Genomic DNA, 21,806 nt, shown 5'->3' with positions numbered 1-21,806 from the left:
TTTAAATAAAGGTATTTAAATACAAAATGCAAAATAAGTATTTTCAAAATACTTCTATTCAAATACTATTTAGTTCACTGATTTTAACATTAATGACTGTTCAAATCTTTTATTTCACATGTTCTCCTGTGTGGCTTCATTACTATTCTACCAAAACAAAACACTCGTTCAGCTGGAGCAGAACTTGGTAAATAGGTGTTATATTTAAGGAAAAGACTTTTTGCAGTTGGACGTCTGTTTCTAGGAATTTAAACTACTGTTCTCATTATTTTTTAAATCCTGTAGAGTATCCATATCTAAAGTAGTGGGGGCACTATCAGTGGCTGCAAAAGAATCATAGTCCTCAATAAAAATATAACAAGACCTCTCTTTTTCAGTCAGAAGGTCCAAATTCTTCCCATGTTCTGCTGTTTTTTCATCCTCTAGACTTCTGAAATAAACAACTCTTTAACGTATTACCTCGTAGCCTTCGGTACCCATTTCATTTTAGAAAGGTAGTAAGATGCGGATGCTATTATGCCACCCTTGCTTTTGGTTCCTCTAATTTACAGAATCTATGAAAACGCCTATTAACACTTTCTTTAATAACTTCACACCATTGTCAGCACACTACATAACGTAGAGTGCAAGCTGCTTAGCATTGTTTGCATTCTCTTTGGTTCTGGCAGAAGACAACCATAGTAGGTATCTTTAACCCTTTCTAAATTTGATGCCGTCCTCAAAAGGTTTCAGACAGCATGTGTATTCATTAAGACATTATGCCTAAATTTCTTTAAAAGCTGCTAATCTGATTTCCCTTAAGTTTCATTTAGAGCATCATTGACTGTGAGTAGATCTTGACTAGAATTATAGTATGAATTCCATCGTGTTGAACATGGATAAGTAGAGGATTTTACAGTTGATCCTAAATGGGTTTTACAAGCCTTAACACACACTGAACACAGACTGCAAATGCTTGAATTTGGCATGGCTGCATCAAACAATTTTTTGTATGAATTACGTTGAGATCTGTCCTTACCCATATCTCTTTCTGCTACTAAATGTAATGTGTGCATGTAGTGCACCTCTCATGATTAGGCAGTTGCAATTCTTCAAAGCATTCAGATGTCTGGAAATACTCTTAGACTTAACACATAATCATCATCATCATTATCATAATCATTATCATTCACAAATTCAATATTTTAAATATGAACTGACTCGCTTTCACTTGTTCTATATCCCAAACTATTCCACAAATTGTAAATGTTTCGGCTATACTCCATTTGTTGCTAGTAATAGTTTTCACAGTTTTCGTCAGGTTTAAATCAAATTCAGAATAAGTGTCCATAAACTCATTAGCGACTTTATGGTAACTGCGTGTTCCCTAAAACTTGTTGAAACCCAGAGCGAAACGTTTTCGTTTAGATGCTTCACAATGAATCCAAAGAACAGTTAAACACAGATAACGTCTCCTGAATAATAATTGAATATCAGCAGTGGTCGATAAAAATCAACCTTTTACAAAGGTTCTTTTGCGTCCTGTACATATTCTGTATATTGTTCTGCAATTTTTTATTAGTTGTTTTCCAACACACAATTTTTGGTAGGACAGATAAACACTGTGTACCTTCAATAAGAGCCTTAAAGGATTCATTTTCAGCAAATGATAAAGATGACATGGTATCACTTAGGAAACAATCACCACAGTCAAACTGTTGTCTGGACTTGCAATGTAGTGATGGATAAACATCGCTAGTACAACAATAGTACCGAAATTATCGATGTTACCGATAGCCGACAAAACTGCACATATTCAAACAGTGTTTAAGAAGGTAGAGCTGTCACAGTCACATTGAATGAAATATCTTAGTGTAGCCTGTGATTGAACTCATAATATCGCAGAAATACGATATTGACCTCGCTCGCTCGCTACTTCACTTCCTTTTGAGATCACTAGGCATTATCAGCTGATTTCGGTATGATTTTCATTAAAGATACAATAGTAGTTCATACATAATGTGTACCGAAGTATACTGCCTCTTCAAATAACTAGGGTCATGGCTGTATTCACTTGACAGGAATACCTTTGGAGCTTATGCACCATCTGTATCCGTCATGGAACTATTTTTGTTTAAACAAATGCCTCATTAAATGAATGAAAATTAGAATGTATGAAATAAAAAATCGAGGGAAGCATTTTGCATTTTACAAACACTAAATATGAATATTTTAATTATTGTAAGTAACATAGAAAATGCTTTTTGCAAAAGTATTTCAGATGCACAATAAATACAGGTGTTTACCATTTTGTATTTGCATCTCATATACATGTATTACACATAATGCACACATAATCACAGCTCTGTCTTTATGGCACATATCTCGGCACCAGCAAATGTAAAGGATATTGGAAGATCAGTCAATAATATTCGATAATTACAAGTCATCACTGAGGAGCATTCTAATTTGGACCAGTACTGAATTCCAACAGTACTTAGCTGGTTTTTTAAGTACTATCAGGAATTCAACACTGCTCCAAATAAGAATGTATTAGAATGTCCTTCAGTAATAAGTGTCAAAAATCTAAGCTGACTGATGGATCTTTCAACTTCTATAACATTTGATGGTGGCAGAATATGTGCCTTATAGAAGGTTGGGAAATCGTATTGATTTAATGGCTTAATGTAATCCAACCAGTTATCATGAAGATGTGATTCATTACCGTGAAACCAGTTGCACCTTGATTCCACAATAAACGACAATTAGGAGCTACAAGCAGATTCCACAATATTTTGGAAGATTTTACGGAAAAATTAAAAGAAATTATTATCAAGGAAGTTATCAAGCTAAATTTCGTGTATATAACTTTTAACCGGTTTTCAACTTCGTTTTGGAAGGGACGCTTGGTTTTTTCATCAACCACTCAAATTATATGAATTCATGATACTGTGCTACAGATTTCTTTCAACAGAATGAATGGGCACGACCGAGGGTTGACAGTAACAGCACGAAATCCATAGGAACTATTGATGATTTTATCTTCTATTGCATTCACCCCATTGCTGCGGCGAGTGCTTGAAGTTTCAATACGTTCACAGGAGCATCTCTCATGACACAATCCTTTGCTAACAAGATAATGTCCACATAATTTATTACGAAATCAAGTCATGTAAGGAACCATAATGTTAAGGTGAATCTTGGTTCTAAAATGAGATGAGAATAACTCGTTTAAATAGCTGTCATTCCATTGGGGTATGATTCACTATTTTCTTCGCCTACATGCATCACACCGCTCCCACTCCAATGAATAATTAGACTACCTGTCCTAGCTTGAGAAGCGTCGTTCTAAATCATCAATGTAGTTCATTTCATGATTAGTCGTACCGAAGTCATTTAGTAAGGTTCCGTTGTGCGTTTTCAGGTAAATCACCGGGTCAGATATTATGTTTCCTCATTGACTTCACTATAAATGCATTTCAAAATGAACAGCACTAGAAACTGCTTAATAAACTAAAATTTTAAGTTATAGCTACATGGAACTGTTTTTATCCTCATATTTATAAAACATGATATTAATTCAAAGTTAATGTTTGTGGCCATCAGGACATGTAAATGTTTTCAAGGTGGATTGGTAGCCAGAGAGCTATTTCTAACAGGGGATAGGAAATAATATCCACATTCCGACTGTACGAGGAAGGAGAGCACCAAGTGATCGATCATGATGCTTGTACTCAATCCCCACTAGCAGACTTACAGAAAAAGTCACGCTCATATGTAACTTGTATTTGTGAAGCCTTCGTCACTTCTGAATAACATCTTCCGCTACTGCCACTTCTTCTGCATAGGACATACATGTGTGCCCAGGTGAGTACTCCAAAGAAATGAGTGACTTTGTGAGTCAGTGTACCCATAAGACAGGCACAGACAATTTAATAAATTTAAAATACCTTATAGGCAGTTACTCGTGGAGACAAATTACCTCTTATTGCTGCAAAAACTATTATATTTTAGAAACAAAAATACAATTAAAAGTTTGCATGCTTTCGTGATCGTTGGCACTGGAGGTTAGAGGTTCGTTCTAGTTATTAAGCCGCGTCATGTTCTTCTTCAATTTCTTCTTATGTCAATTAACATTCTAATACAGTTAATATTTTGACCCATCTGCTGAGATCTTCTCCAGGTTCTTTCGGTGTATCCGGTTAACTGAACACCGCCAAAGATCGGCGTAGCGATCACTATTAAACGAAGTTCTTCCCAGCTTTTATTGAAGTAGTGGCTGCTTTGGGTTATATTTTTCTGCTAATATTGATGGTACATCATCATTGGATGGGTAATGATATATCTGGAAGAAGATTCCAGCAGAGGGGCCGACTGTGTAAGAAGAATTTGAAGAGTGACTTGAAACGATCTCACAACCTATAATATTTTGCGTTCGTCGATTAAAACGGTTGAGGATATTCCTTGCTGTTCAAATGCTGTTCAAACAAAATTCCGAATGGGAACAGCTTAATTCTGCCGTATGGCAATGCTGAAGTTGTACGCTAAGGGTACTTGAGTAATTGTTTTCACTAGTACAGATAAAATCAGAGAAGAAGAGAGACTCTCCTTTCAGATGGACTACACCACGACAAGACGGTACATCCGTTAATCTTGACGAATAAACGAATGGTAACATCCGAAACCGAGCAGGCTGTCAACACGAAACGTCGGGAACAGAGAAAGTTCGCACCTGACAGCACACGATCGTATCGCTTGTTACAGGAAATGTTCAAAATGTCCTCCGTTAGCGAGGATACATGCATCCACCCTCCGTCGCATGGAATCCTTGATGCGCTGATTCAGCCCTGGAGAATGGAGTATTGTATCACAGCCGTCCACAATACGAGCACGAAGATTCTCTACATTTGGTACCGGGGTTGCGTAGACAAGAGCTTTCAAATGCCCCCATAAATGAAAGTCAAGAGGGTTGAGGTCAGGAGAGCGTGGAGGCCATGGAATTGGTCCGCCTCTACCAATCCATCGATCACCAAATCTGTTGTTGAGAAGCGTACGGACACTTCAACTGTAATGTGCAGGAGCACCATCGTGCATGAACCACGTCTTGTGTCGTACTTGTAAAGGCACATGTTCTAGCAGCACAGGTAGAGTATCCCGTAGGTGGAAGAACATGGGGCCCAATCAAGACATCACCAACAATGCCTGCCCAAACGTTCACAGAAAAGCTGTGTTGATGACGTGATTGCACAATTGCGTGCAGATTCTCGTCAGCCCACACATGTTGATTGTGAAAATTTACATTTTGGTCAGGTTGGAATGAAGCCTCATCCGTAAAGAGAACATTTGTACTGAAATGAGGATTGACCCATTGTTGGATGAACCATTCGCAGAAGCGTACCCGTGGAGGCCAATCAGCTGCTGATAGTGCCTGCACACGCTGTACATAGTACGGTAACAACTGGTTCTCCCGTAGCACTCTCCATACAGTGACGTGGTCAACGTTACCTTGTACAGCAGCAACTTCTCTGACGCTGACATTAGGGTTATTGTCAACTGCACGAAGAATTGTCTCGTCCATTGCAGGTGTCCTCGTCGTTCTAGGTCTTCCCCAGTCACGAGTCGTAGGCTGGAATGATCCGTGCTCCCTAAGACGCCGATCAATTGCTTCGAACGTCTTCCTGTCGGGACACCTTCATTCTGGAAATCTGTCTCGATACAAACGTACCGTGCCACGGCCATTGCCCCGTGGTAATCCATACATCAAATGGGCATCTGCCAACTCCGCATTTGTAAACATTGCACTGACTGCAAAACCACGTTCGTGATGAACACTAACCTGTTGATGCTACGTACTGATGTGATTGATGCTAATACTGTGGAGCAATGAGTCGCATGTCAACACAAGCACCACAGTCAACATTACCTTCCATCAATTGGGCCAACTGGCGGTGAATCGAGGAAGTACAGTACATACTGACGAAACTAAAATGAGCCGGCCGCGATGGCTGTGCGGTTCTAGGCGCTTCAGTCCGGAGCCGCGCTGCTGCATCGGTCGCAGGTTCGAATCCTGCTTCGGGCATGCGTGTGTGTGATGTCCTTAGGTTAGTTAGGTTTAAGTAGTTCTAAGTTCTAGGGGACTGATGACCACAGCAGTTGAGTCCCACAGTGCTCAGAGCCATTTGAACCATTTTTGAAACTAAAATGAGCTCTAACATGGAAATTAAGCGTTTCCGGACACATGTCCACGTAACATCTTTTCTTTACTTGTGTGTGAGGGATTTTTCTCGAAAGTAAGCCGTACCTTTTTGTAACAACCTGTGTATGACGGAAGTCTGTGGACACCTGTGTCCTAAGTGTATATCATTGCTGCAGATTTCGTCGTGTCATCTACATCACAGCCCTGACGATGCTTCGAAGGTGTAATAACATCTGCTCTCTGACCTCTGCGATAGCGTACTGAATACTTCCTCTTCTGCAAGTACCGCAATTACTGAGGTTTATTGCGTCACACTTCCTATGACGTCTCATTGCTGAGACGGTCACAAGAGCCTGTTGCTACCCCACATGAGATCGTGGCACAAAATCACCTCCTTCCTTTAAGAGATATGATCCACCATATCGTCCTTACAACACATTCTATAATTTCAAAAACAGGTACTATATATGCAGTGTTTCTTATCCTAGTTCTGCTTAAACGATACAGCTAATTGGCCAAGTATTTAACTAATACTTATTTTCCAAGCTTAATCTGGAAACTGATGCAGTTGTAACATAGCTGAGAGGGCAAATTTCCGACTAAAAGAGATCCAGGTTGCACAAAATAGAATATGAACAACAATGACACTAGAAATTGAGACACTCATCCATGCAAATTTCGACGTTGTTCATTACGGTATTTCTGCACTGATGGAGCACCTGTTCCGTAATAAAACGTCCTCTTTGAGTAGCTGAAAGCTCTTCCTGTGAGTGGATGATGTGTGGTTCCAAATTGTCGTCAAGGTAGGTTGCGCTCTGAGATGGGAGTTCTTCCAGTGGTTTGTCTGGTCAATACAGTGGAGGTTGTGTCACATTCATGATGGTGGTCCCAGCAATGAAAGCTGCCGCTAGTTAAGAAACCATTAACTTGCAGCTCTACTCACATGACGCCGCTATGTTGGCTTTGCTCGCAGCGATTTGCAACCATAGCATCAGGTTTGTACAAGAAAAGTATCCAACATACTCCTCGCCTATGGAAATAAAGTTTCAGCGCCCCGATATCCCGTTGGCGTCCTCCCCTTCCTGCAGGTACCTTGCCTGTCTCTGTGGCGGTCTGGATCACTTTGGCAATGGATAACACACAACCAGATTCCTGTCACTTCCATTACAGGATACGCTCAACATCGTAATTACTTACTTACAGAATACAGAATTGACAGATGTGAAAATTACCGAACTATCAGTTTAATAAGCCACGGCTCCAAAATACTAACGCGAATTCTTTACAGACGAATGGAGAGACTGGCAAAAGCCGACCTCGGGGAAGATCAGTTTGGATTCTGTAGACAAGTTGGAACACGTGAGACAATGCTGAGCCAACGACTTACCTTAGAAAATGGATTAAGGGTAAGCAAACCTACCTTTCTAGCATTTGTAGACTTAAAGAAAGCTTTTGTCAATGTTGACTGGAATACTCTATTTCAGGTTCTGAAGGTGGCAGGGGTAAAATACAGGGAGAGAAAGGTTATTTACAATTTATACAGAAACCAGATGGCAGTTGTAAGAGTGAGGGGTATGAAAGGGACGCAGTGGTTGGGAATGGAGTGAGAACAGGGTTGTAGCCTATTCCCGGTGTTATTCAAACTGTATATTGAGCAAGAAGTAAAGGAAACAAATGAAAAATGGAGAAGGAATTAAAATCCATGGAGAAGAAATAAAAACTTTGAGGTTCGCCGATGACATTGTAATTCTGTCAGAGACAGGAAAGGACCTGGAACAGCAGCTGAACGGAAAGGACAGTGTCTTGAAAGGAGGATATAACATGAACATCAACAAAACATAAACGAGGATAATGGAATGTAGTCGAATTAAATCGAGTGATGCGACGCTTAAAACAGTAAATGAGTTTTGCTATTTGGGCAACAAAATAACTGATGATTGTCGAAGTAGATAGGATATAAAATGTAGACTGGCAATGGCAAGGAAAGCGTTTCTGAAAAAGAGAAATTTGTTAATATAGAGTATAGATTTATGTGTCAGGAAGTCGTTTCTGACAGTATTTGTATGGAGTGTAGCCACGTATGGAAGTGAAACGCGGAAGATAAATAGTATAGACAAGAAGAGAACGGAAGCTTTCGAAATGTGGTGCTACAGAAGAATGTTGAAGATTAGATGGGTAGACCGCATAACTAATGAGGAGGTATTGAATGCAATTAGGGAGAAGAGAAATTTGTGGCACAACGTCACTAAAAGAAGGGATCGCTTGGTAGGACATATTCTGAGGCATCAAGGGATCACCAATTTAGTATTGGAGGGCAGCGTGGAGTGTAAAAATCGTAGAGGCAGACCAAGAGATAAATACACTAAACAGATTCAGAAGGATGTAGGTTGCAGTGCGTACTGGGCGATGCAGAAACTTGCACGGGATAGAGTCGCATGGAGAGCTGCATCAAAGCAGTTTCTGGACTGAAGACCACAACAACACAGAATAAACATTATTTTATGTGTTCTGTAGTACTGCATCAGATCACTCAAGATACCCAATGTAATGCATAAACATCTCAATCAACAACAAAAAAATACTCCTGTCATTAATGACAAGAAATTTTCACGTGAAATGCCACAATGGACTCTCTACTCGTAATTACCATTGTCATCAAAAATTAACACACGTGAAAATAAAACGCCAGTAGACAAAATGCTTCACCACAAATTCATTCATGGTCATCCTTGGTGGCGACGCTGCGTCGGGATGGAAAGCTGCAATCACTTACCCTCCCCCTACATTAAAAAAAAGAAGATTTCAAGATAAAATTACATCAACGAATGACAACTTTTAGCAGTGATTCTCATAATCCCTTGCTTGCTATAAACATATAACCACAAACAATGAACATCGTAAACTAACATTTCAAATAAAATTCCTACATACAAAAATATAAGGTAAACTACTTTCACAAAAATTGCACTTAAAACATATTAGTCTACCCCTGTGCTTTCGCGATTTTAATGCACGTGGCATTTTGCACATGACTTGTATAAGTGTCTGTGACTTCTTATCCTTCCTCATTCCTCCTAATTTATTCTCATGAAGTTGTGCTGGTGGCTAAGGACGAAAGGCCACAGCAGTGACACGCTCTCGCCGCACAGGCCATGACATTTAGGAACACATAGGTGGCCCTGGCACGAACTGTGGACCTCCAGAATCGGTGGCCAACAGCAGAGCCAACGCTAGCCAGCAGGTAGCCAACATCTGATGGGCACTGAGACCCAATGCAGACAAAATGTCAGCACATAGTGGAGACAGAGTTTCACGGTGGCAGACTGCTGATCCCTCTCGTATCGTAGACCACCGTGGACTTCTCCCAGTAGCTGGCTCCTTGTAGTGACCTCGTGATGCTTGTCTAGAGCTGATGGTATGTATGCAAGCCTGGTCTACCATTGCTTCTATAACAATATCGGTCTTGGCCTCTCTCTCGCAACAATATCGGGGTGCAAGGCATGACCATTGAGCAATCAAGAGATCCTTGCCCCAGTTTTCCCGATGTGTCAGCTACTTCACAGCCAAGATCAGCGTTTCTCGACCACTGTGTCGCAACACATTATTTGTGTGTCGCGAACAGATACCAGGTAAGCCTTAACATTTTTAATGTCTTCTAATTCTCAAGTGGTAATATATCTGGCTTATAAAAAATTATAGCCAAATCGATTCTTGGAGCATTAATTTTGTAGAATTTGTGTCTCATAGCTGTTCCATCAAAAACGTATTGTATGTGCTTTATGTGATTACTTTTTTGCATTTTCCGGCCGCGGTAGCCGAGTGATTCTAGGCTAGGAACCACGCGGCTGCTACGGTTGCAGGTTCGAATCCTGCCTCGGGCATGGATGTGTGTGATAACCTTAGGTTAATTAGGTTTAAGTAGTTCTAAGTCTAGGGGACTGATGACCTCAGATGTTAAATCCCATAGTGCTTAGAGCCATTTGAACAATTTTTTTGCATTTAGGGAAAAAATCACATTTAAGGGTAGCCTGAAAGCTTGAAACGTACATTGGCGTGCTGCGAAGGAAAGAAGCTGGTAAATGCGGGCCTAGATGATGCTGTAAAGGTGTAATAAAAAATGGGCCAATATGAAGAGCTCACTGACGTCATACGTGGACTAGTCATTGGATGTCACTCGATAAATATTTCAGCTCTTCTATAGCAGCGCAGGTGTAGATTTGGTGATGTGATTATGAAGTGCAAAGACGAGGAAATACCAACAGCTTGTGCTGTTTGCCGTAGGGAGAACATTTACTTATAAGAAATTATGAACAGTGCTATGAATTCAGACGTACGAAAAATGTAGAGAAAAAACATTTCTCATTCAACGTAATTGTATTTAAAAATCGATTTGTTATGTATATTTTTCTTTGTTCTACGTCACAAATATTAATAGCGGTGGAACAGTGCAATGATTTTATGTTAATACCTACTCTGATCTTGACTTGGACGAGCATTGACGTGAGAGACATTGTAAGTGTACTTATGTTGCATTTTGGTTAAATATATGTGCTTATTTACGCTTGAAACCTTTATTTATGTATCTTTAGCGTCCCTACATGTTAGCAAACTAATAACATTTTATTTCAGATTATCAGAAAGCGCAATACAGCACTAGCCTATGAATGTTTGTCGTCGGCCATTTGCACGACCGCAACGTCTTCTTTAAATATTGCCAATATTAAAAGGCACAGACCCGCGACAATAACTTAAAAAGATTGCACTTTTTACATTATTTAACTTCGGTGTAATTTTAATTTATTTCCAAGGACTAATAGTACTTTTCATTAAATTGTTGGGCTTGCCACATAACGGCTATCTCATATCTCAGCTACGTAAATTCACAGAAATTAACTTCCTCCGAGGTGATCAGTGATAAATACATCGCACAATAACATTTCTCTACGCGAACCAAAGACGTTAAATCAGCATTAATTTCAATGAAATTGCAATGCAAAACCGAACCTGTGTGGTTAACTTACGAGCTAGTGCGGTGCTTCACACCGTTCTTTACGTGTTTCATGTTACGGGTGTTAAACCTTCAAATAATATTTCCATAAAAAAGGACTGTGTAATTTGCCCGTGATAAATTGTGTTGTCACTCAAGTGTGTGTCGCGTCATTTGATGTGTAACTATACCTATATGTCCCTACAAATCATGCAGTTAATGAGCTGTACATATACAAACAATTAATGAGCTCTACGTATACAAACAATTACAGCACACCACTTGACGTACAGAAAAGAACAGAATAACATACATATTAAAGTACAACACAAGCTGTACCAAGACCAAGAAGACCTATTAATGAAACACCTTTGGGATAACCCACCACCCGCGGGTTTACTGCCGCTCCATAGTGGCCAACGCGTAGAATATTTCGGCTGTCAGACAGGTCGCCATCATCAGATGCGTTGCTGTTGGTCACTATGACTATTGGACATTATGGAGCTGCAATATACCGGTGGATGTTCGATCAACAAATACGCCGAGAGAAACTGAAGAGTCACCTTTGGGATGGGTAGGACGTCGATTTAGCTACAGGCCCCACCGTCCAACATTACTACATTATCTGATTTGGGCTCTTTAGCAAACATCGGCTGCCATTCCTCAACAGATATTCAGACAGCTCATTATAAGTGTCCCCAATAGAGTTCCAGCCGTAAGAAAGGTGAATGATGGACTCATCCCACCATAATGCACGCTAGTTACTAGTAGACGTCCTTATAAATTTTATTGGATAGCGTATATATGCAGCTTTCGAATAATCGATCTCCCGGAGCTCGTCTCGCGAATCTAAGACGAAAGTTGTGAAGTGGTAATGACACACAACGCACGGGCTGAGTACAGTGCTAAAAAATAATGCTTCCGAATTTTTTACGTGGAGACGGTTGATAATTTTTAAATGAAACCAATGTTATTAACATTCCACGTCTTTATTCTTCATGTTAATATATTTATTTCTCATATTAGTCATCCCACAGAGAGACCAGTTTGTTGAAACCATCGCTGCAGAGTGTTTGACTTTTTTCACAGAGCCACAACCTCACATTTGCTTGGACCGTTTCATCACTGTCAAACTTAAGTCCTCGATAGTGAAAATCGGACGGGGCCAAGTCGGCAGTGTATGAAGGGTGATCGATGACAGAGAGCCCAAGTTGTTACATTGTTGCGGATGTCGCAGAGCTCGTGTGTGGTCTGACACTCTCGTGTCGAGGGAGAGGGTGCTTCGTGTGTGGACGAACTTTTCGAAACCGAAATTTCATTACAGCATGCTGTTTCTTACTCAACGACATAGCTACGTTGCATATCATAGCTACGTTAGACACCACCAATCAAAACGCTACGATTCGGAGCCCTCTAGCGGAAGCGGACTGAAAATACCTTTCGCAGCAATGCAGGCTGCTACTCTCCCATGGAGACGATCGTAGAGATGCTGGATGTAGTCCTGTGGAACGGCTTGCCATGCCATTTCCACCTGGCGCCTCAGTTGGACCAGCGTTCGTGCTGGGCGTGCAGACCGCGTGAGACGACGCTTCATCCAGTCCCAAACATGCTCAATGGGGGACAGATCCGGAGATCTTGATGGCCAGGGTAGTTGACTTACACCTTCTAGAGCACGTTGGGTAGCACGGGATACATGCGGACGTGCATTGTCCTGTTGGAACAGCAAGTTCCCTTGCCGGTCTAGGAATGGTAGAACGATGGGTTCGATGACGGTTTGGATGTACCGTGCACTATTCAGTGTCCCCTCGACGATCACCAGTGGTGTACGGCCAGTGTAGGAGATCGCTCCCCACACCATGATGCCGGGTGTTGGCCCTGTGTGCCTCGGTCGTATGCAGTCCTGATTGTGGCGCTCACCTGCACGGCGCCAAACACGCATACTACCATCATTGGCACCAAGGCAGAAGCGAATCTCATCGCTGAAGACGACACGTCTCCATTCGTCCCTCCATTCACGCCTGTCGCGACACCACTGGAGGCGGGCTGCACGATGTTGGGGCGTGAGCGGAAGACGGCCTAACGGTGTGCGGGACCGTAGCCCAGCTTCATGGAGACGGTTGCGAATGGTCCTCGCCGATACCCCAGGAGCAACAGTGTCCCTAATTTGCTGGGAAGTGGCGGTGCGGTCCCCTACGGCACTGCGTAGGATCCTACGGTCTTGGCGTGCATCCGTGCGTCGCTGCGGTCCGGTCCCAGGTCGACGGGCACGTGCACCTTCCGCCGACCACTGGCGACAACATCGATGTACTGTGGAGACCTCACGCCCCACGTGTTGAGCAATTCGGCGGTACGTCCACCCGGCCTCCCGCATGCCCACTATACGCCCTCGCTCAAAGTCCGTCAACAGCACATACGGTTCACGTCCACGCTGTCGCGGCATGCTACAAGTGTTAAAGACTGCGATGGAGCTCCGTATGCCACGGCAAACTGGCTGACACTGACGGCGGCGGTGCACAAATGCTGCGCAGCTAGCGCCATTCGACGGCCAACACCGCGGTTCCTGGTGTGTCCGCTGTGCCGTGCGTGTGATCATTGCTTGTACAGCCCTCTCGCAGTGTCCGGAGCAAGTATGGTGGGTCTGACACACCGGTGTCAATGTATTCTTTTTTCCATTTCCAGGAGTGTATACAGACATGAAGAATAAAGATGCAGATTGCTTATAACGTTTCTTTTCTTTACAATGCTTCAAGAGTTTTTTCATATGAAATATTCGGAGGTATTACCTTTCGGCACGCCTTCGTATAATTTCATGATCGTCAGGTCAGTTATTTCTATGATCCACTGGTTTCACATTTACAACAAGATTTAAACTCAGCCAGTCCCTTTACGGTGTGCAGTACCATCGTCAGCCCACTAAGCACTTCTGTGGGGTATAGAGAATCAGATCCATCTTTGCATGCATAACCGGAGCCATCAAGTCCTAGATTCCATGAAAATTTGTGGAGTGTGTAGTTCGGAGACTTGTCGGGTGTATATGAAATAACTTCTGTTTGGTGATTTTCCTTTGGTAAACGGCTGACTGGCCGCTGTCTCGTATCCACGATGGATCAACAAAGAGGAAGTAGCATTTTGCCTGGCTCATCTAGAAACCTACTCCCTCTGGATTCTTGGCACACAACGAGTCTGTTGCAGCGTCTGCCACAGCAGTAGTTTGAACATCTTGGAGACCATTTCGCTCTTGGTAAATGATCCTGTGCAAAAGTAGCTGCTCTTCTGTTGATCTTCCCTACTCCCTCTTTCAGTCTTAACTGGTCAGATACCAGATGGACGAAAAATGTTCAGATAGTGGACGCAGGAAAGTTTTGTAAGCTACATCTTTTCATGGATGGAGAATACTTCTCGAGGATTCCCCAACAAATCTCAGTCTGGTGTCAGCGTTACTTGCAAATTACGTTTATGCGTGCGCTCCATTTCAAATCACTTCGTACGCATACTCCCAGACATTAATGAATTTGATTTTTCTGTAATCATCTATGATTTAATGACTCGTCTTTCCATGAATTTACATTCGACACATTTGCGAATGCTAATGGTCAACTGTCAATCCCTGCACCAAATGTCTAGCCCACGCACGTCATGCTGTATTTAGTTTTGTTTTTCCTAATGGTGCTACTTCTGCATATATAGCAGCATTTTACGCGAAAAGCGCAATAGAGGTTCCGACGATATTCACTAGGTCGTTTATATACAGTGCGGTTCACCCGAAGTTAATAGCACCTCTGAAGATGTCCGTCTGTTAAGAACGACATGCTCTTCAATCCAGTCACAGAACATGTCTTCTTCCTTGTACTCAAATTTCTGTTTAGAAGGTGATAGTTCGTACCTTTACCGAATGCCTTTAAGAAAGTCAAGAAAATGTCATCAACATGGGTATCGGAATCTGCTGTCTTCTGGGTTTAGTGGATAAAAAGAGAGGCTATGATGCCGAAGGGTCTTCCGGGTTGTGTATTTGTGGATCACGAAACACTTCATTCCTGTAATTTCGTTGAAAACTTCTTAGGTCATCATCATAGGTGCTCTGGACGAAGCGTCAGAAACGAAACGGTACAATGGATCATGAGTGTACAGCATGGAAAATTAATCAGAAACTGAATGTGAGGGAACGTCTGATAACTTATACTGTTAGGTGTTAAGTAAAGTGTAAATGACGAAGCAGTATATTGAGACTAATACAGAAGAAGCCCTGGGGATCTACTAAAGACCAGAGGGTTTGAGTTTGTGTATAATTTATCATCATTTACTGCACTTGGGAGTAAAAGTTCTCAGTGATAACTGTAAGGCTGCTGGGTGTCAAAACGTCATAGGCTAGAGGGAAACGTCCAAGACTGATTCTGAGCCTACAAAATGCTTCCAAGAGGAGCTTGAGAGAACATAACAGGACTGAGGACTGGTTGACACTCGAGTGTTGAATGCGCAAAGAATTCAATGCCAATCAGCATTCATAATTTTTGGAAGTTCTCAGGACCGCTGGAGTACCACTCTGGGCATTAGAACAGCTTCATCTTATTCCGGAAAGAAGTGTGTTTATACCGTGGCAAACGCAATCGGTTCGTGCCATGTTTAAGTAGGAGATACGGACAATGTACACTACTGGCCATTAAAATTGCTACACCACGAAGATGACGTGCTACAGACGCGAAATTTAACTGACAGGAAGAAGATGCTGTGATATGCATGTGATAAGCTTTTCATAGCATTCTCACAAGGTTGGCGCCGGTGGCGACACCTACAACGTGCTGACATGAGGAAAGTTTCCAAACGATTTCTCATACACAAACAGCAGTTGACCGCCGTTGCCTGGTGAAACGTTGTTGTGATGCCTCGTGTAAGGAGGAGAAATGCGTACCATCACGTTTCCGACTTTGATAAAGGTCGGATTGTAGCCTATCGCGATTGCGGTTTATCGTATCGCGACATTGCTACTCGCGTTGGTCAAGATCCAATGACTGTTAGCAGAATATGGTATCGGTGGGTTCAGAAGGGTAATACGGAACGCCGTGCTGGATCCCAACGGCCTCGTATCACCAGCAGTAGAGATGACAGGCATCTTATCCGCATGGCTGTTACGGATAATGCAGCCACGTCTCGATCCCTGAGTCAACAGATGGGGACGTTTGCAAAACAACAGCCATCTGGACGAACAGTTCGACGACGTTTGCAGCAGCATGGTCTATCAGCTCGGAGGCCATGGCTGCAGTTACCCATGACGCTGCATCACAGACAGGAGCGCCTGCGATGGTGTACTCAACGACGAACCTGGGTGCACGAATGGCAAAACGTCGTTTTTTCGGATGAATCCAGGTTCTGTTTGTAGCATCATGATGGTCGCATCCGCGTTTGGCAAGATCGCGGTGTACGCACATTGGAAGCATATATTCGTCATCGCCATACTGGTGTATCATCCGGCGTGGTGGTATGGGGTGCCATTGGTTACACGTATCAGTCCCCTTTTGTTCACACTGATGGCACTTTGAACAGTGAACGTTACATTTCAAATAGGTTACGACCCGTGGCTCTATCCTTCATTCGATCCCTGCGAAAACCTACATTTCAGCTGGACAATGCACGACCGCATGTTCCAGGTCCCGTACGGGCATTTCTGGATACAGAAAATGTTGGACTGCTGCCCTGACCAGCACATTCTCCAGATCTCTCACCAACTGAAAACGTCTGGTGAATGGTGGCCGAGCAACTGGCTCGTCACAATACGCCAGTCACTCGTCTTGATGAACTGTTAACTGTTGTATCGTGTTGAAGCTGCATGGGCAGCTGCACCTGTAGACGCCATCCAAGCTGTGTTTGACTCAATACCCAGGCGTATCAAGGCCGTTATTACGTTCAGAGGTGGTTCTTCTGGGTATTGATTTCTCAGGATCTGTGCACCCAAATTGCTTGAAAATGTAATCACATATCAGTTCTAGTACAATATATCTGTCCAATGAATACCGGTTTATCATCTGCATTTCTTCTTGGTGTAGCAATTTTAATGGCCAGTAGTGTATGTGGTTGGTGAGCTGTGGCTCAGGAAAGTTGTATCACCTGTCTGATGCGCTTATTAAACCTGCAGCTAGTTCAGTCGTGTTACTCAAAGCTTATAGTCGTTTTGTTAATTTTTTTTTCGTATTTGTTAAGTCAGCTCTACAAGTCAACAACTTGAGTCGATATAATAAACTAACCTTCACAAGCATGCATCTGATTTATTATTGTAGCTTCAGTCTCAACATTGTTCATGTTGACTGATATGGTTTGCAGACAATGTGTGATGGTGACCCGTTAATATACGGAAATGTATTTGTTTTTCCAGGCTACTTTCGTGTCGAATCCTTGCGTAAATTGGAGACCGAAAAGAAATTGAGGCAACGTGTGTGGTAGCCCACGAGGGGTTGCTCCTGGAACTCCCATACAAATACGATGGACGATCAGAAACTTTCCTTTCGAAGGCCGTACAGTTCAGAATCGATATGCCAATTAGGCGAAATCCCCGTCAGCACAGAGTTAATCATTCCATCGACGCACCTGGTTAAGATACCCGTTTGATAAAACACCGTGACCTGCTACGTGGAGAAGTCAGTAACTGGATGCTACACATCATCGTCCTACAGGAATCGTCAACTCATCAGATCTATTTTAAGGAAGGCCTCAAAGGCGTGATAATTGCATGGGGAGCGATCAGGACTATAGGGCGGGTGCTGGAGTATCGCACTTGAGTTGGCCTAACTCCCAGACCGACTGCGTCTTATGTTGAGTAGCTAACAGAAGGGAATTTGGCGCACCATTGTACAACAATAATTCTCGACTGACTTGCTGCCCCAAAAACATTCTTCATTCTCTGATGGATGTCTATCGGTGTTTGTCCTATCGCAATCAGGAAAAGGATAACACGTTGGTCCTGTGTGGGCGCGTTTTGTAATAACGTGGCGATAGTTTACTTTTCCCCATTTACCGCACTCACTTTATAAAGACACAAATTTCACACTGTTCCCTTTTCTACATGTCGGTGCTTGCACACCTGCATCGAAGTGGCGCTGCGTTGCATATACACTGTAACAATGCCCTTATATGAAAACTTTTTGATCGTCACTTACACATCACCGTACCAGAAGCTGCTAAATACGCTAAATAAGGCACGGATCGCAAAAGCCTCCACTGAATGATCAGAACGAGCTGAATTTCACACGTCACCTTGTTTCTGGGATTTATTTTTATTCATCATCGCCATTTGGATGTTCTTATGTTTAAAAAAGGAGTTTGTGAGTACTAAGCCAATACTGGCACAGAAATCCAAGAGTTGTTTCCCGTTCCTGTTGGCCTCCTTATCCTCTCCAAATTTAACCATAACCTTTTCATACCCTTCTGTTCGATTTCCAATCCTGGCATTAAAATCACCCATGAGCAGAACACTGTGCTTCTCCTTTACTCTAACAACTACATCACTAAGTGCATCATAAAAACTATCCATCTTATCTTGATCTGTCCCTTCACAATGCGAATATACTGACACAATCCTAATTTTCTTGCTAGACACTGTCAAATCTATCCACATGAGTCGTTAGTTTACATACGTTATTGCAACTACGCTGGGTTCCATTTCTTTCCTGATGTAAAGCCCTAGACCCCATTGTGCTATTCCTGCTTTGACTCCTGAAAGGTAGACCTTGTATTCTCCCACTTCCTCTTCTTTCTCACCCCTTACCCGAATGTCACTAACAGCTAAAACGTCCAACCCCATCTTACTTGCAGCCTCTGCCAGCTCTACCTTCTTCCCAGAGTAGCCCCCATTGATATTAATAGCTCCCCATCGTTACCATTCGTTTGCCGAGTCGTATCTTAGGAGTCCCTGGTTTGTCAATTAGAAGTGGGACTGCGTGACCTCCAAAGGTCCCAGGCATTTTTCTCTGATTGTTGCCAGCATCATATTTAAAGTACCAGGGAAGCAGGTTGCTAGCCTTACTTGTCCCGGTTCCCATTGAGTTTTACCTCTAACGGTTGAAGGACTAACCGGTAGATTTGGTAGTCTTTGCCGTATGAGCACAGAGGTGACCACGACTCAGAATATGTCCGAGATGCCCAGCCTTATTCCAAAGTAACTGGTATCCCGACTGTCAGGACCACTTACTTGGCCACTCATACGTTGCCCGTGGTTCATGAACTAGGACATGACGACAGGAAACCACACCATGAACCTTTTTTTTTTTTTAAACAGAGATTTTCAGTTTCTATGAATCTTACCACGCGCGAGCATGAAAAGTGATCCAAATCCGTATAACAGACTAACATCAGCCATATATAGTGTGCTTTTGAGATTTTTTTCTAAACGAGTTGGTTATCCTACAGAGAGAGAGAGAGAGAGAGAACCCGGCAAACGCAGCCAGTCAAGCGGAATCCGCGCCCGAGCTGCTGAGCTGTGGGGCTAGCGACGTCGCATCTGGAGTTGGTGCAGAGCCGCGCCTGGAGTTGGAACAGACGTCGGCTTCTGCTGTCAGGATGGTGGCTGCGGGGGCGGCGCGGGGGAGGCGAAGCGGGCGAACTCGAAACTCACAGCCTGCGCGCCAGTAAACGCTGCCCCCGCTCACAAAGCGAGTTCTTGTTCTCCCAAAGAAAATATTTATATTGCTCCCTGCTCCTGTGATGCTGCCTTTTAATTCCGGGCATTCTTTATGTTCAGCAGACGTCTTACAAAAGGATGAAGCAGTGGTTTACTACAGAATTTCTTCTTCGCAGCGCAAAGGCATATTATCGCGGCTTAATTCATTCCTTCGTCCTTTGGCGTGCGTTCAACAAATGCTGTACTGTCGTAATATCAAATAAAATTATGTCTCTTTTGAATACTAGAACATGCTAAGCATTCCTAGATACAGTTAAAAATCTGGTACAGTTCACTTATTATTTACGTTGAAATAATTCGTGTCAGAGGCTATTTCACCTTCTTTCTCACAGAGTCTTTCACACATGTACACACGCATGCACAAACTAGTTAATTATGTGTAACTGTGGCCAGATAGCACACAGCTGAAAAACGAACATCCAAGGCACAAAGTTTTTATGAGACATTCTATTATGATTTGTATAAATGGCACACACGTGCCATTGTAAACACTGACGTGACACCCCTGACTCTGAAAAAGCATCTCCTTTGCTTAGACATGGGGATAACGGAAAGGCAAAATTGGAAACTGATTTTCAGGTCTCAGCTAACGAACTGAACGATTTCTTCTCTGCACGTCTCAACGTCCACACTACAGGAAACAATAGCACACAAGAATCCCCCAAACTAAGTAACTAATCTAGAACCTTTCCATCTAAAACACGAACAATAAACAAAAGAAAATCAGTGATGAGAACCTCTCCAGAAACAATAGGCTACGATGGTACCAGCATAAACATGATCAAGAATGTCACCGATAACTTAATACCTGTCTTAAGTCACATGTTTAATTTCTGTCTCGTAAATGGAATACATCCTACTCAATGGAACATAAGCATAATCAACCAATCCCTATGATCGATAAACCACAATCATGTAATGATTATCGGACAGTTAGTGTATCACTATAATAGCTGCTGTTTCCAAAGCCCTGGAATATATTGTTCACGACAAAATCGCTGAACACTAGTGCTAATTCAACCTATATGACAAATAACAGTTTGGCTTTCGCGAAAACCATGGCACAATCACTGCACATTCGGTAACTGATGGCCCGAGATTTGCCATCGACAACTGTGATGCAACAACAGTCACATTACTAGACTTTAGCAAAGCTTCTGATACTGTCAACTTTGACATACTGCCCAGAAAAATGCGACAGCTCAATTGCGCAGGTAGAGCACTGAAGTAGTTTGAAATCTGCTGGAAAAGTTCTCTCAGGAGTGCTCTGGGGTCCATCTTAGTCTCACTTTTGTTTGCCTTGTACTCGTTCGTCAATAACATTTCATCAGTTGTGTCCTTCTATAAATATCATTTCTATGCCCTCGACCTCCAGGTATTGTGAAGATACAAATACTACGATCGTTCAGAAAAATCATGATCTTTCTTCGGTACTAACGTGAAATGAAAACCTGAGGCTTAAACTACAGACAAGAAAGGCAGAAGTAATCTTAGTACCCAATCAGAAATTAAGAATTTCAGAATTCCACTAGCCACTGCCTCTTTTTCAGCTCCACGGTATTCCAATACCATACCACAAAAGTGTGAACTTGGATGTAACTTTGGATGAGCGTCTTACCTGAGCAGAGAATACTTTTGCAACGTGCCAGAAGAGTTAGTCTTGTTTGTCCGCCCTCAAAAAGTTTTTGGTACGCATTTCCACGGGATCCGAAACGCAGACTCACGCAAGCACTCTTTCTACCTCACCTCCACTATTTCGATGTAATTCAACACGGTACGACTAGTGAAAACACTAGACGGCAGAAGTAACCATAAATGCTTGAGTGGTTTACACATGCAACATCAGTCTATTTGACCATGTCCGTGCTTCAGGCGCCCAGTTACGTTGGTGGCAGCTTCACAAATTACGTTATTGTTCTATGCTACGTCTACTTCCTCACTGCGGAAGCACCCGATTTCTTTCACACTGTTGTTGGCGT

At 42.5% G+C, this 21,806-nt stretch overlaps 1 protein-coding gene across 1 annotated transcript in view; it reads left to right on the top strand.

Moving 5' to 3' along the window:
- The window catches only part of LOC124616406 (piggyBac transposable element-derived protein 4-like), a 43,271-nt gene extending 23,493 nt beyond the window's left edge, over nt 1-19,778 (top strand). The window contains exon 2 of the mRNA XM_047144710.1: nt 19,557-19,778. Coding sequence (XP_047000666.1) covers nt 19,557-19,778 — 222 coding nt within the window. The remainder of the gene's footprint in view (nt 1-19,556) is intronic.
- The last annotated feature ends 2,028 nt before the right edge of the window (nt 19,779-21,806 follow it).

This window comes from Schistocerca americana, chromosome 5, assembly GCF_021461395.2.
Source record: "Schistocerca americana isolate TAMUIC-IGC-003095 chromosome 5, iqSchAmer2.1, whole genome shotgun sequence".
Classification (NCBI taxonomy): domain Eukaryota; kingdom Metazoa; phylum Arthropoda; class Insecta; order Orthoptera; family Acrididae; genus Schistocerca; species Schistocerca americana.
This window is presented reverse-complemented; position numbering and strand designations above follow the sequence as displayed.